Source organism: Hoplias malabaricus, chromosome 2 (assembly GCF_029633855.1).
Source record: "Hoplias malabaricus isolate fHopMal1 chromosome 2, fHopMal1.hap1, whole genome shotgun sequence".
NCBI classification, from domain to species: domain Eukaryota; kingdom Metazoa; phylum Chordata; class Actinopteri; order Characiformes; family Erythrinidae; genus Hoplias; species Hoplias malabaricus.
In genome coordinates this window covers 28225219-28242470 of record NC_089801.1, presented here as the reverse complement: position 1 = coordinate 28242470, position 17252 = coordinate 28225219, and the positions used below count along the sequence as shown (strand labels likewise).

Here is a 17252-nt window from a genome sequence, read left to right as displayed (position 1 = left end):
TCGCGTCTGTTGTACACACCTAACCTCTGTTTATATGAGTGTACAGACGGAAGCCAATTTCGCTACACTGTTGTACTTGTATAACTTTGTATGTGACAATAAAGATCCTATCCTCCTATCCTAAAACAATACCATAACACAGTGTTGAGGGAATGAAAGCTGCTAATCTTTAAGTATTGCTCTCCTGTACGTTTTATTAAAGCTTATCTCTAAGCTCCCACAATGTATATCATAGTTCAAAACATCAGGTATATATATAAAAAAAATCATGATGAGGTATTTAAAACCAGGGTTTAAATGATGACTGTGTATTAATACCATGGTTTCTTAATATATTTTTCAAACCTTTTTATAATTGTTATAAAATTAAATTAAATATAAACATAAAAATTAATAATAACATTTAACATTTAATTTAGGTATAGGCTATATTGTTTTTATTTAAAAGTTTAAACTGCCCTCATTTCTGTATTAAATCTTAGGTAAATATTATATTATTTTATATATATATCCATTATCTGTAACCACTTGTCCAGTTTAGGGTCCAAAACCTACCTGGAATCATTGGGTGCAAGGTGGGAATACACCCTGGAGGGGGCGTAGTCCTTCATAGGGCAACACATACACTCACACATTCACTCACACTCACACCTACGGACACTTTTGAGTCGCCAATCCACCTACCAACGTGTGTTTTTGGACTGTGGGAGGAAACCGGAGCCCCCGGAGGAAACCCATGCGGACACAGGGAGAACACACCAACTCCTCACAACTTCCATGTCCCTGGAGCTGCCCTGAAGTGAAGATAAAATAATTTTAAAATAAATTATTATAATAGTTAAATTATATTATAAATAACAATATGGTTTAGAAAACAAAAGACCCGTTTGTGAACTAGACCCATTCCTGACTTTTAGGAAAGCAATCCCTTCAGTGTAAAATCTTTGTGACACTTTTCCTTTAGTGGGTCTGCCAAAAGTGTTATTTGGACTGAATTCTGTCTAGAGTTAAGCAGTGCATGTTCAACTGATTCCGAGCCTAGTCTTTGACTCCGTCCACTGTCGCCTAAGCCTACCTCTGGCTGAATAGCAAACAAATGTCCTCCCCTGTGTTTGCAATCCCAATCTACCTGCCACATCTTTCTCACAAGGGTTTTGATGAATCCTTTACTAAGAGGGATATTCAAGTCACACGTAGTACATTTCAGGCATTGTGTGGCAGCTACATCCACGGTCTCACTGACTTCTACACCCCCACCTGTCTCTGAATCAGATGAATCTGTGTCAAATAGCACTATTCCAAGAGGCAGTGACAAATTTATACATATATAATACATATACTCTCGGACGACGGTGTTGAATGACCGGTAAAAATGCTCGAGCGCCAAATTAACCACACAAAAAATTGATAAACAAATGTCTAAGCCATCTGGTGTCCAGTTTAGGAAAAAAGGAAAGTGCTCTGTCAGCCTTCCCAAATCTCTCAGATGATGAGCTAACGGAAGAATGGGGACATATTCAGAAGAATATGACAGCACTGTGCTGATGATAATCGCCTTATATTTCTTCTTTCGGGCAGTCACTCCCATTCCCCCTTTCCTCCCTATTCCCGCTCCTACTTCCAAACAATTCTGGCTCGCTGCCAGGAAACGTCACTTCCTTCTATCCGTACTCCACCCACTCTCAGCTCCGCAAAAACCCGATCCCAGATTGTCATGACTGTTGTCACTTGAAGCGCTCAAGGGGTCGATTTCCAAACAGGACAGAAGCAAGACACAACCCTGTTCTGGAGACGGGGGAACAGAACAGAAACAATGCTGTGCTGATTAATAATGAGCGGTAAGTGAACATCGATTTAAAACTCCATTTCTATTTACTGTCACTTTGTGACACTGACTGAATTATAAAGCGTTAAAGAGCCCCTCTGGTGAAGAGTTCTGGACGCGACTGTGTGAGTGGTGTAGTAACGTCAGAGGGGCGAACAGGGACAGCAAATGTTTCTGTTTTTTTTATAACTTTTATAATATAAATTTATATAATTTCTATATGTAATATTAATAAACAATTACTTTTAGGTTAGATTTTTTTTTTAAAAAAAGAGGGGATTTGACATGGGCGTTAACTCAAGTGCAGTGATCGACAACACGTCGATGGGTGAGGAAACATCTCACCGTGACTCACTACTTATCGTAAGTGTTTTCTAGTGCTGAAGCAATTAAACTGTAACTCAACTCAAACTAAAACAAAATACGTTAATATATTTTTTTTTTATTTTCATTTAAACCCATTATAAGGAATCAGTTTTAGAGTAAATTCTACAAAAATAACACAGGACCGACACATTCCCCCCAATTACTGTGAGTAAACTTACGGTGAAATAACGTACATCCACGGTTATGACACATTAAGCTATTTAATTGGTTTTAATGGGAAGACTTTTATTTTTACTTTCAGTATGAGTTACAGTTTAATTGTTTTAGTAAACGAGTGATTAATGTAACGAAGAAAAGTTTGGTGTAGGTTGTTGTTTTAGTACATTTAGTAGTATTAATACACGTTAGATTTTTTTTCACGTTAAGGCAATTACTGACAATTATTTGAGATTTATATCCGTGAGAAATAAAAAAGACAACTCAGTCTGCCCTAAATACTGCAGTGTTTACTGCATGAACATTTTAATTATCGATAATAATCAGGGTTCCTCTGCTAACATAATACTATTTCAACTAGTGCCTCAGTGGCTTTTCAGTTTGGTTAAAGATTGTTACAGGCATTGAATTAATATTTTATCTTTATTTTTGTCTTGAAATTACATTCGCCGTCTGGAAACTCACTACACCTTCTCCCAGCATGCAGTTTGTGAGTTGGGTTGTCAACTTTCTAAAATCAAAACAAGGAACACAGAGGCTGGGGGACCAGTGTGTCCTTGCATGTGGCTTTTTAACAAGGATCTGTCGACTTTTCATATTCACTGTGACTAAAAATAGTTCTCTTAGAATCATGGAAAGAATTTAAAACATGGAAAAACAAATACTGGTCATCACTTTACCTGAAGCATCACTTGGACAGCTGTTGCATTTGCTAGAGCAGTGGGGAAAGGCAGCTAAGTGATGAGATGGCAAACACTCACTCAAAATAAATGGAGGGGAAAAAAAATTTCTATGTTGAGATCTCGATCCTAATTTTAAGAGACAGCTCAGATAGCAATGGCCTTTATAATGAATTATTCAGGGCAAAGTATTTTATTAAGAGGTTATTAGAGGTCAAGTCAAAGTTAAGGAATTCACTAATTATAAGGAATATCCACTCATGTTGATAAATGTATAATAATATGGTTAATACTGTGTTTTGTTACTGATCTCAGGGCTGTTCTATTTGGCTGAAAGGCTCTCTGAGTGCTGCAGGCCATGTAGGAAGGCAGATAGAAACACAGGATGATACAGCAACCGTACGTATTAAGCAAGACCTAACAAATGATTGTGTTCAAGTTTGCAATTTACTAATTTAATGTTTACAGAAAAATGTCATTATAATTTTGAACATACTTTGTTTTTCCTTAGGGCAGCAGGTATGTTCATCAACCGGAGGACCTCCACTCAACGAGCCGGCCTCAGTCGACATGCTGCCAGTTTAATAGGACACTTCAGAACTATCAGTCTTATATGAAAATGTGGTGCACTACTCAAGCTGAACATAATGATGATTTGCTTTTAAACTCTCAAGTTAGGAGGTGGGCATTTCTGATGGTTCACTCAGTTCAGCCATGAGTGTGCGCACACACACATGAATAAAGAAGAATATGTAATAAACTTCCCTATTTAAAAAATTTATCCTCACCTATTAGAAAAAAAAAATACAGAAATAAACCAACATTTAAACATGTTTTTTTTTATTCATATCTTTGATAACAGAAATCAACTGAAAGTAAAAAACTGAAGATAATGATCCCAGCAAGATATACATTTTTGGAAGTGTTCTATAGATCAATAATTTTAACATTTATATAAGTCCAGTACTTTTCCACCAATTAAAAATCACATTCAAAGGAAAAGAGATAGATAGGGTAGATAGGAGAGAAAAGTGGGAAACAAAAGCAGATGAAGACATCATTTAACTGTAACACCACCAGTGTGGATGACAGATCCGCTCCTAGCAAAAACAAGTCTAAATTTTCTGTAGATCCAGTACATAATTCAGTAAAGCTTAATCAACATGCTTTGCATAAACAGACCTCTTGATCAATGTAGTTCAATGCATCACTCTATTAGCCATGTAAGCAGTTGAGGCGTGTAGTACGTGATGATGATGTCTGCTCCTGAAGAGAGAGGCGGGGGAGAAAAATAAACAAGTGGAAATTCAATGTGTGACACTTTAATATCCAGATATTCTGTACACAACAAACAGCCGAAGTGGGATACATGTCACAGCATTTGTACGGTTTGATTTAAAATTTGTTTAAAGAACTTTCTATCCTCTCATATCCAACTCTAACTACAATTTTAAATATAAACCTCTTTTAAAACCTCTCACTTCAATATTGCTTATAACTATTCCCAATCTTAAACCAGCCCTTTGCCAACCTGTACTATGCTCCTGTTTGTAATGTCATAATTCTGTGTGTCTTTACTGTTTTCCTGTATTTCAAAAACTTGTAAGCCTCCGAGTTCTTGAAAAGCACTGTGTGTGTATGTACGTATGTATTATGTTCAAGACAGCAAGTTTCACTCTGCATATTACTATACATGGTCTCAACTTGCTATAATGCAGGATTGGTTCATAACTTTCCTTCTGAGTAGCAACTCCAGAGAGTTCCAGAGGAGACAATGCAGTTTGACATCCCTAATTTAGTGTTAGCTTTATTAGCACAACATCTTTATGTTCCTTTTTTAAACCTCTGCCTACATGAAAATGTGTCATATTCCTTTTTTAAAGTGAAGTAAAATTCCTTATATCCCTTTAAATTGTCTTATGTTCATATTATATTATGTTGTTAAGCATATATGCATGCACACAATTTCAAAATTTTGATAGATGAAAAATTATTTTAGCGGGTCTTACCTGCTCGACGGAAGGCAGTCATGGCCTCCAGGACAGCTGTGCGCAAGTCAAATGCTCCAGCCTGTGCTCCGTGCCACAGCATGGCAAACTCTCCAGACACGTTGTACACTGCTAAAGGATGCATGGGGTGCTGGGGAAGAGGTCAAGATCAGACTTTAGAACGGGGTCCATCGCAGAGAATCCCAAAACTCTGATTAACTTGCTGGATCCTATTATTCTTAAAAGCAGGTATCCTCAAAATTTACAGTGTGGCAGGTTGAGGTTGAAATGATTTTGTAATAAATAAATAAAAAATGTATAATAATAATAGTGCACTGTGAAGGACTGGCGCCCCCTCCAGGGTGTATTCCCGTCTTGCGCCCAATGATTCCAGGTAGGCTCTGGACCCACCGTGACCCTGACTTGGATAAGCGGTTACAGATAATGAATGAATGAATAATAATAATAATAGTCTAATCTGTTCAGTTACTAAAGGTGATTATTATTAAGTGGTTGAGCAACTTCTGGTGTTAAATCAGTGCACAGATACAGTGTTATATAATGACCAAAAAAATAAAAATAAAAAATAAAAAATTGGACAAATTTACAGCCATATGACTTCAAGCCACACTTACCTTATTCTTAACCTCCCTCAGGATATCAAGGTAAGGAAGTCCTGGCTTCACCATCAGCATATCCGCTCCCTCTTTCACATCTCGATCCTAACAAATCATGTAACAGTCACAGCAAAAAATAAATAACAAAACTGACTTAAATTCTTCTAATGCTCACATCTTCTAAAGAGACACCTTCCTCAAAGTTTACCCCCGAGTTTACCCCCTTACCCCAAATCAGTGAAGCAAATATGTTATCAGTTTGCTTTAGCTTTGTGCTTGAGCTATGAGGCTAATGTAGCTAATACTGTAGCTAATCAAAGTTTATAGGTCAATTAGCAACATGTTTCTAAACCACATGATCTAACCTTTTACTGCTGGAAAGAGAGAAAATCTGAACAAAGTATGCCTTTATAATGCTTATGTGATCAGCCTGAAATGTTGCTCTTGACCATTTGCAAAATATCAGATAGCCTCCACCTCTCTTAAGCAGCGCAAACAATAACAGCAGCTAATTGTGCAATCAAATTTATCTGTCTCTCCTAGAAAACACGAGTCGTGTGTTTAGTTCAGGAGTTTGGGGTCATGTAGTGAGTTATTCCCCAATCATGTAGTGTGTGTGCCTGACATTCTTCTAGTCTCCATAAAATTAGACAAAAAACCGTCATGTCGTGTGACACAATCTAGCAACTAGATCACAAAGTAGAATTTTGACTCATTCTGAACCTTTAAACACATTACAAAATTAACTGATAAATTACATGTGACAATGTAGAGAAGCAAAATCTTGAAAAATCTACTACAATTACATTAAGCACTACCATCTGATTCTCAAAATATTCCTTTCAAAATTTGAGATGTTACTTTCATACACAGGCTCGCAGTGCTAGTCCTCGGGCACCAGGGGGCAGCTGATAGCATTTCCTATCTCCAAACGCTGGCTTAGATTTGGCAGCATCCCTGTAAACATTATACCACATTTACGGCAAACAGTTCATACATCATCACATTATATTTAATGCAAAAACAATCAAACGTAAAACAGACAAGTCACCTGAAGGGTCCATAATAGCAGGAGGCAAACTTAGCACTGTAGCTTAGCACTGAAACCTAAGGAGAAAAACTGCATCAGCTACTGTTCAGTTCAAATCATGGAGTGATATCAGGAAAAAAAAAGTGGTCCAGAATTTACAGACGGATTACCTTGTTGCCAAAGTCATTGGATATCAGTGCTTGCTTAATGGCTGCAATTCGGCCATCCATCATATCGGAAGGAGCAATGATGTGGCAACCTTGGGGACAAACCAGATTAAGGCATGAGAAAAACACTTACATTTGCCAAAAGGTGCCCCATCTTCTTAAAAAATTATAGTTCTTAACTTGGCTGTGTCTTCTTTACACAATGTGGAGGATAAAAAAAAAGCTGCCTGCTGCCACACATTTCATTAAATATGATTATTCATAGCAATTTTAGATTAAGTAGTTATCCACCTTTGTTTTTAATGGGGCCTTTATCCATAATGTTTGATTTACTGATATACAATGCAATTCAATCAAGGTAGGCTGTTAATGCAACTTCGATACTGTACAAAGACTTTATCGACTATAAACTTTTAAAAGTGTTTATTCTTCATAACATGTTTATTTCCAAGGTATAACAAAAAATATGCTTCAAGACATGGGCCCATTAAAAGGGGACATATTATGCAAAACTCACTTTGAGTGCTTATGTATTTCCACTTGTCTCTACTGCTTCAGAAAATGGAGAAAAAAAAAAACAAAAAAAAAAAAAAAAAAAAAAACCACACACACCACTCCACGACACTGAGCTCCAGGAACAGCAGTGAGGTAAACCTGTGACTGTTCTTTTCGAGGTTGGATTGTACATAACTGACTACATACATAGCTATGGGAATATATTTATATGTGATGCAGCTGCTCTCCAAGACCTTAAAAGCCTAACAGTGCCAGTGTCATAAACCAAACTTTGATGCTGAAACATATACAGATGTTTTTATACTGCCTAGTACTCCTTTAAACTTCCAGTTTAAAACACACTAGTACAGTCTAAAAGTTGCTTACTATTTAATGCCACCTTCTTTGAAGTTTCAGTTCCACCTTAAATGCTGCCTCTATTTTCACACAATCACACTAATCAAAGTTTTCGTTAAACACCATAAACAGTAAAGCAGTTACAGGCGCCTGGACAAAACTACTGCATCATTTAAGGTGACAAACTCTATGAGATGGAAAATAAACAGCTACATTTGCTTGTGTTTTTTTTATCCCACCTTAAAGACGGAAGCTGTTACCGAATTAGACAAATGTATGGGCTGGGTGGCCAGCAACGGCTAAGAATAGAGATGGTGATATTAGGCAAAGAACTTTATGAACATGTTTTGTACATCCCAGAGACCTATGCTAACTTGTTTCAAAAACAGGCATAATGTCCCTTTTATAACTTTGCTATAAAAAAACATACGTCCAGTTGAAGAAATGACTAACCAGCACGAGCATAGGCTAACGCAACCTCTCCCAGTCTCACGCAACTTGCTGCATTATCCAGGAAGCCATCTTCCCGCAGGATCCCTACAGTGTAAATATAACACAAGACTTCGTCACTTGAAGGAAATTGCAGAAAGGTAGAGTGTAAGAGAAACACAGAAATGTCCTCCCTCCAACTGAAGGTTCTTCACACTTAAAATAATTATAACTGTTTGGTTATGATGAAAAGCAATAAGAAAATAAGAAAGATGTATGCTTAGACTGACCACAGTGGCCATGGGAGATGTAAGGACAGAGGCACACATCACAAGCAATCACCAGGTCAGGGAAAGTGGCTCTCAGCTTCTTTACAGCCAAGACTGCAGGAGTATCATCTGTGTCAGCTCCAGAACCTCTCTCATCCTGAAGGGAAGACAGTTAAGGAATGAATATATGTATATCCTTGAAATCCAGTCCAGAACAATGCCATATGCGAAGACCCTGTGATTTATCAATAATTTATTATGGTGTATGAAAGAAATAAACAGCATAATAAAGCAACGTCATTTAAATATCATCAGTAGTAAAGGTACAATTAGTAAAATGTATAATTAAGTGGTATATTAAAAATCCACTAAAGAGGCCCATAAAGTTTCTGATGAAAACCCATATGATGAAGTTGGATTAAGAAGTCCTTGCTCTGAGGATAGTGAAGGCAATTTTGCTTCTTCATTCCACCCACCTTTTCAATTTTTGAAGGGACTCCAAAAATCAGTACACACTTTAAGCCTTTCTCCACAAGAGGACGCAGCATCTCTTCCAGCTTATTGACTCCATATCTGCAATCAGTGAAATTCATGTAAGAATGTTATCACAAATGCATCCATAATCACACTCTAATGCACTGTAAACAGTAGTTTATGCTTTCTCAGAGCCTAATGGAACATGTAGCTGGTTAGTATCATTTAAAAACTAAGGATACCCCCAAAATATAGGTATCATTTATTCCTAATTAATTTAAGCCTGACACACACTGAGAAGTATTTATTATTTATATTCCACTAATTACCACTGTATATCAGAGACTAATTAAACATACAATGCTGTATTACCTAAAATAACACAAATAGAGGCAAACAATACATGAAAAATTTCTGGGCATTTTTTGTCAGTTTTACGGTTTTAATTCTGCAATATTTATTGGATTTATGTATATAACGGATAAAAGAAATTCATATATATTTAAAAAGTTAAGCATAACCCAATCCACACAAAAAATGTTAATGCTAGATGGTGCAGTGTAGAGAAATATCTTAACTCAGGTTTCTTTACAGTGGTGGTGAGAGAAACCAGAGCTCATAATGTCAAATTCATGTAAAAATATTTTGTTTACTATTTAAAATAACTAGTGAAATACACAGGTCACGTGAGATTATATAATTGTAGTCTGAAATGTTATATTGGTGTAATATTTTGTTTTACATGGCTCTACACGTCTTTGTGCCATGAGCCATTTTTTAAAAAGGAATAAATAGGGACAAAACCATTTTTCAATACAATAAAACAAAAAAATATTAAATGCAACTGTACAATTGTCATACATCCAAAGTGGTCATATATCCAAAGTGTAAGCCTACATCCTAAATTCAGTTCTGTGGACATTAGGATGTTTCTGAATATGTTTCCATAACACCGAATGGAAATTAAATTGTGGTCATGGAAATAGAAAAATGCACTGAACGCTCCTGAAATGGGGCAATGTTACAGAGGGTTTTAGAAAAGAACAAACCGAATCACATTTTATCTTTGTTTCAGAAGGGCTGACACTGGACCCACCCTCACCAGAGCTTATCTGTGGCTCCCAGCCTAGCTATGGACATGACACACTCTGCTAAAAATCATATCTTTCTATCTTTTGTGAAATACATAAAATATGGTTGAGTGCCTATGGTTCACCATTGTCTGAATGTTTACATGAATGACATTCTTACAAAATTCTGTATTGTTTCAAAACAACTAACATTTTCAGGATCTTATGAGCCCAGGAGCAAAAAATAAGAGGGAGAATTCCTTAATAAATTAATAAATAAAATAAAGAAATTGTGATGCACTAAGCTTGTTTACAAAGCTAAAGATACACCTCAGGCAGATCTACAGTGCAGGCTAATGGGTGAAGTACAATATCTGGCAACAAAATGAGGGCTCAAGCAAAAATAGGACCTCTGCACCATGTAAGTCAGTGCCCCACTTGCACAGTCAGTAGTTGTTCAACTGCCTTAAAAACAGGTAAAATTCTTTATGCTTTACATGGGTAGCTGTCCAGAAAATATGAGGCGTCAATATTCCATCATAGTCTGCTTTTGCACAAAAACATTAAATGTCACGAAGATGCATAAAGGCACAGGGGATTACTTAAATACCTTGCTTGACCAGGTAAACTTGCAATAGGTTCCACAGCATCAGGACTGTCACTGTGTGAAAAGAAAACATTTATTTTGCACAAAAGCACGCAACTTATGAAACATTTAAAAGTACAAGTGACGCATGCAAAGTTAGTCATATAGCCTGTCTAATACTTGATAACAGACAGTATTTAATGACAATGGGAATGCATGAAAAGAGTTGTAAGCATGTTTTCTGAAATTCTCCACATTTGGTCTGTATTTCCAAATTTAACATTTTTTTAAACATCAAAATGCCACCACCCATTTTCATGAAAAAAAAAAAACTATTTTACTTTTTTTCTATAAAGAAAATTGCACATTTTTACTCCCCAGTTTATACTCCATTCAGTGGGTAACAGAAATGGAGGCAACCATGTTTTAAACAGGTTCAGTACAGAATCTTTTATACACGAACTTGACTGATTCTTTTTGAGCCTTTTAATACGATCTAAAGCCATTTAGAGATTTAGACATTGATTTATCATTTTTACAGTGTAAGCCACAGCTGACACTAAAATGACATGGAAAAATTACAAATTGGAGAAAAGATAAATGATTTTGACAATTCCTGTATGCAGACACATGAAGAAGAGAATGCATTACGTGACGAAGATAGGGTAGATGAGGTTGTCCGGTCTGAGGTCTGAAGAACATGTCTGCCAGTATCTGAGAGAGGGATGGAAGTAACCGCTGTGCAGGATCGAGTCAGCTGGCTGGGTCATTGTGCTGAAGATAACAAAGGAGTAGTCACTCACCATCACTCTGATCTTTGTTAACAAGAACTTTGTCATCAGACTTCCTCATCAGAGTGTCTACATAAACAATGCACGAACACCAAAAACCTCTTTGAAAAGGGATGGGGACATGAATGAATGATTGGGGGAGAAAAGAAAAAAAAAAAAAAAAAAAAGTGTTATGCGACAAGAATGAAACCTTTCAACCAGGTCGCAGTTATATTTTTAGTAAGTGTTTGTCACAATCTCCTGCGAGATCATTTTTAATGTTACATTTAAGAAAGCGAAGGAGGCAATATTAGGAAATTCATAATCCAAATAAGACCCATGCCCCAGACAAAGGCTGAAAGTTTAATTGCTTTTATATTGAAATCAAAATTGGAATAAGTGCAATTTTCAGATTGCAGGAGCTGCATTTTTTCAATCATACAATTTACTTTCATGATGTATAGCTTATTTCACAGAACCCATAGCCTCTCAGTCAAATAGTACATTCAAAATCTTTAAAAAATTATTTAATTAGACTTTATCCCCTAAATCATTAACCCCTTCCAGGACCGTGAACCATGTCACAAAATGCACTGACAAATTAGAGGGAAATATTCAAATTATATTCCTTTTCAGAGACAAACCCAATACTATTCCATGACAAAGACGACCAGTCTGATTTCTGCCTGATCATTCCCATGGGCAGGCATGCATGATTAATCTCCATTTAGAACATTCCTTAAATTACTCCAGCAACTCATTTGCTCACTGATGCTTAGACTTCCACAGAAATGCAAAAGCATGCTTTTCCAGCAGTTGTTACTTTGTAGTTAGAAGAACTAAAATATAAATAAATAAATCAAATTTCCTACTCAGTGGACACATTACTGAATTTATGCAGAGTCCTCTGTGCATCGCTGGCACAGGTGGAAGAATGGCAGTGGAAAGAAACTTTCCACAATCCAAAGTTGGATTGACTTGTATACACTTATATGTTAAATTTAGGTAATTCATATTTTTTCCACGTAATGATAATTGTCTTTACAACCATTCATATTTGTAAAGACAAAAAAAGCAGTCTTCTTTTTGTTAATATTTAGTTCCCAATTGATGACAACTAGTTAAACTTTAATTTCAGAGGTTTATTTTTCTTATTTAGAAAAAGAGAATCTCAAATACAGACGATGAAACCCTGAACCCATTTGATAAACTTTGATAAGAGGCGTGATATACTGAGACGTTCTACAGTTAAATGGGCTACAATATTATTTGAGCTTGAGTAGTTTAACCAGCTGTAATACTGAAGCTGAGTCTTCATATGAGAACGGATTCAAACTGATATAATACTCACTTTTAAATGCTGCTTCTGTAAAGGGAATTGTTATGAACATGACCTGAATATATACGACCGAATGAAAGAGTTGTACATTTTATAACCATTAATGTATTATGTTACTCAAACAACTCGGCAGCATATGACAGGTAAAAACAGTATAACGACTTTACTTAAATGTGTATGCACTTTTTTTAATGGAAAGTTTCAAATAGGCTAACGGTAGCTAGCGAAGTAAGGAATGATCTTGCAACGACAATGAGAAAACGCTTTTAGGTTTAAATAAAAATAATTTCTGAAGACATTAAAACAGACTGGGAAAGAAAGCTGGAATATATGGAGCCTTACTGCAGTATCTTGTACTTCAAGGGGTTGTAGACCAACGACGTCCTGCTGCAAGAGTCTCAGAGCTGAGAGTGACTTTTACCTTCCCTTTGATTCTGTACATGTAATGTATTGAGGAGTCGTTAACGAATGAGTCGATTCTTTGAATAGCCGACACTTTGGTAGCCGACTTGGGTTGACGAGTCCTTGTTGGTAAAAGAAGCTTAAAGTGTCAACATTTACTTCACTTTTACTTTACATACTTGACATTGTGGGATACAAATGGTGTGCCAATCATGAAATCATCCAACTAAGATTTATTAAGACTCAAACACCCTCTTTGGTGACAGTCAAGGTTTTTATGAGGTGATGTTTTTGCTAGAAGACGAGTGATTCATGAGTGAAATAAAAAGCAAACATCACATCTGAACAGTTTTGCTTTGGAACAGCAGTGTTCCAAATAGGTCTTATACAGGAGAATCCAAACACCCAGGGATTCTGATGTCATAAACATAATGAACCAATCCTGTCACCTTTTGTGATTTCCCTGTCAGTAATAATGGTGTGGTGAAGAAACTAGAGAAAATATTGGTGTCATTATTTATCTTTGAGAGTTAAATTTGACTATTATTAAATTCTGTTTTCAGTTGTGAAGTTACTGAAGGAGAAGTGCCGAGTCTTCATCATTTACAAGGCTATGCAGGCCTTGTGTAGTTCCAGTGGATTGTCTCACACTCTGCACAATCAGCTGTGAGGTTTTTGCTTTTGATATTTGACAACCAGTGATGTTGTTACACCTGCTTTTTGTGTTTAGGGCGTCTATATCTCCCCCTAAAAAGTTTTTTTAGCCCACCCAATTAAGCTGAGCTCTACACGTTCAGGCATGTAACACTATAAGCATCTACATCTTGGACTCCCTGCTGGACAGATGCACATAGTCTATAGAGTTTATACCATGCATTGCGTCTCTTCTGATGCTCCACCAGTACACATCTAGAACTTTTACTTTTTCACAGGACCTGTGTTTGGGAACTTTTCATTTTGCTCCAAACACGGCCCTTAGCTAACAGGAAGACTAGAAGGCTTCAGAGGGATACTGAGCAAAAGAAGGCACCCCTAACGAAGGGTAAGGGAGGTGATATCTTTGTAGAAGCAATTTCAGGTTAATTAGCAATTGCACCCGTCGCATCATTCTGGCTGGCCATTTTAAAATCCTGGCCTGGAAACTGGGTCCAAGTTCAAGACCACTGGTTTAGAGGTATATTTAAGGTATTAAAGCACTTTACCCTTGGATCTAACTTTGAAATACGTGATTTTGATTCACAGAGATGAGTTTGTTATGGGTTTAATCGAAGGCCCAATGGAAACGTTAAAGGATAGACTCAGGACAGCTTACTGGGATCTGAAAGAACCGGTTCTTCTTGTAAATTGTATCGGTTAATTCGACTCCCTGAAAAGAATGCTTTGAGCGTTTGGCTTGAGTTGGACTCCGTACAACGTCACGGGGGTGACATCGAGGATGGTAGCTACATAACAGCTAGTCCTTTTGCTGTGCTGTGTTTTTTGTTTAAATGTTCTATTATGGCTACGACTCTGCTGAAAATGTAATGTTTTTCCCTCTAGCCCTTTCTTTGAATACAGTAAGGTGAGGTAACATTGTTTGTTTTGTCATGATTGGTTAATACAGCTAGCTTTGCGTCGTCGTATCTTAGCCTGGTTCACCATTGATTAATACGCGTTCCCTTCAGCTAACAACCAGTAATGCTACAAACGCAGCCGTATCAGTTAAAATGAACCACCGATGGCGGTTCCTTATTAAATATATAACATGAACTTTATCTTAATATTCACGTTGTGTAACGTCAAATCATAGCATGTGAAAGCTTGAGTTTTCTCAACATATCAGCAGATGAAACTTTGGCCTATGCCAATGTTAATTCTAACGTAATTGTAACAAAAAAAAGCCTCTAGGCATCTGCTCATCTGACATAGCTTCTATTTCTATTGCATTAAAACGTAAGTGTGGCAGATACTGATTTTGGATGATTGCCCAAACATACATATCTGTCTCATCCCTTTGTTTTTCGATGGGGCGCCGCTTCTACAGAAAACACAGCTTACCTTCTCCAATGCTTAATACTAGCTCACGTGTCTCATGTGCAGCTGTTAAAGAGCATCCCGTTTAATTTCAGCCTGTTTTATAATTTACAATCTGTGCACAACTGAATGTTTAGTCCATGTAATGTTTTATGCAGAGATCTGACCTGCACAAAACATCCATTGTCAGTTAAAGATCCTGTTGAATGCATTTTAGTGTGTATAAATAGGTAGATAGTGTATTCTACTGTTTCTCATCAGGGTGTCACAGCAGGCAGTGTCGCAGTCACACAGCTCCAGGGATCTGTGTGACCATCTGTGAGGAGTTTGGTGTGTTGTCCGCGTGGGTTTCCGCCCATGGTCCAAAAACAAGTGGTCAGGTGGATTGGTGACTCAATGTCCTTAAATGTGTCACCCTGTGAAGGACTGGCGCCCCCTCCAGGGTGTTTTCCTGTCTTGCGCCCAGTGATTCCGGGTAGACTTCAGACCCACAACGACCCTGATTGGATAAGCGTTTACAGACAATGAATGAACAAATTTAATGTTTTTCATCACAGTTAAGCTTGCTGTATTTGATACTGAACTATTAAAAGTGTTGTATACAATTCTGGAGAACGACTGTTTAAACTTTTTATATAGGGAAATAAGCTTCAGAAGATCTGTTGTGTTGACTGTCTCAGTCCTAGCCACTTTATTTGTTTAGAGTTTGCACAGCCAGGTCTAGGTAAAAACACTAATTTTATATCATGCAAATGGACAGAAGAGTGAGCAAACCATGAGGAAATATCTGCTGAACTTTACAGAAAGTGTATTGGATTGAACTCGTATGCAGCAACTTGTAATACTGGTCTGTGTTAATGGCCTCTCTTTGGATTGATTTCCTTGTACACTTCATCAATTAAAAAAGCAGGCCAGACAGAATCATGTCTTATAATTTCTGTGTGGATAGAATGTATATTTCACATGACATGGTTTACACCTAACACTCACCAAGTTAGACCATGGATAGAAAAAGGAATTGGTTCACAGATTTTTTAGAAATTCTTTTCTCTGTGGTAATTTATCATCTGCTTTATAAAAATTGTTGTTTTTTTTTTTTTTGGTCTTATTCTCTTAGGATTTTGATCGTCCTCGAAGTGGTGAAATGCATTCAGGACTTACAGGTTTATAAAGAAGACCTGGTCCACTTCAAGAAGCTCACAATGCTTCCAAAATAGTGACTAAGCCTTTAAAGGGAGAGTCCATCTTAAACTCCCAAGTTGTTGTACGTTATATCTGTACTTTGGCTTTCTTTTGTTACCAGTTGTGAGAATCAGAAAGCCAGGTGTGCTCAAACCTGCTGGGCTTAATTTCCCATTTCTTTACTGAAAATCTACGAGTGCCATAGAAGTATGCTTTTCTCCCTGCGTGAGCTGGTGCAATGGCTCGGCTTTGCCACCTTCGAGCTTTTCCTCCACCTGGGCGCGCTGCTGGTATTCACTGTGCTGTTGGCAGTCCGTGTGGATACGAAATACTCTGCCATGAAGTGGTGGCATGTATTCGTGCCACTTTTTGCCGCTGATGGCCTCAGCACCTACTTCACAGCCATTGTGTCGATCCGCCTGTATCAGGAAGGGGAGAAACGGCTGGCTGTTCTGAGATTGTTCTGGGTCCTCACCGTGCTCAGCCTCAAACTGGTGTGTGAGGTGCTCCTCTGCCAGAAGCTGGACGAACAGGACCATCATCAGGACCATCATCAGGACCCGCTCTTCGGTCTCATCATCTCTCCACTCTTCATCCTTTTGCAGCTGCTGATGATCCGTGCCTGCCGCGTTAACTAACGTGGAGTAGACTGGGCAGTAGTCTGCCATTCGGTCCATCCGCAGGTCAGAGGACTAATTTCAAAGAACACTCCTGGGCCACACAATATTAAAAATTGGGAATCATTGATGGTTGCAGCTGTAAGTGAAGGGGGAAAATGACATTCATATGTTTGTCAATGTATTTTAGTGAGTTTCTCTGGTTCAAGCCTATAAACATGCTGTCATTGCATCCACTCATGGCTGATGCTAAAAACAATGTGCAATTTTTCATTTGTGATGTCCGAAGTGCTGAGCAAGTTTTGTTCTTAATTGTCTCTCTGAATGCTGTTGTTGTTACTTTATCTATGTAATTAAATTGTAAATAAATCAGCATATAAACAGGTGTGTCCTAGGCAT

At 37.5% G+C, this 17252-nt stretch overlaps 2 protein-coding genes and 1 long non-coding RNA gene across 6 annotated transcripts; 2 read left to right on the top strand and 1 right to left on the bottom strand.

Annotated features, from left to right (window-relative positions):
- Nucleotides 1-1679: 1679 nt before the first annotated feature.
- LOC136686370 (uncharacterized) lies at nt 1680-3699 on the top strand. The gene is made up of 3 exons (XR_010800314.1): nt 1680-1838; nt 3364-3447; nt 3560-3699. It is a non-coding gene; the product is annotated as an uncharacterized lncRNA (long non-coding RNA).
- A 477-nt stretch (nt 3700-4176) lies between these two features.
- On the bottom strand, nt 4177-13186 carry alad (aminolevulinate dehydratase). Its single transcript, XM_066660097.1, has 12 exons — nt 12982-13186; nt 11182-11304; nt 10555-10605; nt 8877-8973; nt 8422-8557; nt 8156-8239; nt 6854-6942; nt 6705-6760; nt 6523-6610; nt 5672-5758; nt 5058-5187; nt 4177-4314 (listed from the first exon to the last, which is right to left on the bottom strand). The coding sequence occupies exons 2-12, from the start codon at nt 11298-11300 to the stop codon at nt 4256-4258; spliced, it is 996 nt and encodes a 331-aa protein (XP_066516194.1). The 5' UTR covers nt 11301-11304; nt 12982-13186; the 3' UTR covers nt 4177-4255.
- A 1166-nt stretch (nt 13187-14352) lies between these two features.
- tmem203 (transmembrane protein 203) lies at nt 14353-17252 on the top strand. Of its 4 annotated transcripts, none has more exons than XM_066660100.1 (2): nt 14353-14479; nt 16172-17252. In XM_066660100.1, the coding sequence occupies exon 2, from the start codon at nt 16446-16448 to the stop codon at nt 16872-16874; it is 429 nt and encodes a 142-aa protein (XP_066516197.1). In that variant the 5' UTR covers nt 14353-14479; nt 16172-16445; the 3' UTR covers nt 16875-17252. The 4 variants fall into 4 exon arrangements, with proteins under 4 accessions (XP_066516197.1, XP_066516195.1, XP_066516198.1 ...); XM_066660098.1 differs by having other exon boundaries at nt 14420-14602; XM_066660101.1 differs by lacking the exon at nt 14353-14479 and adding an exon at nt 15302-15529.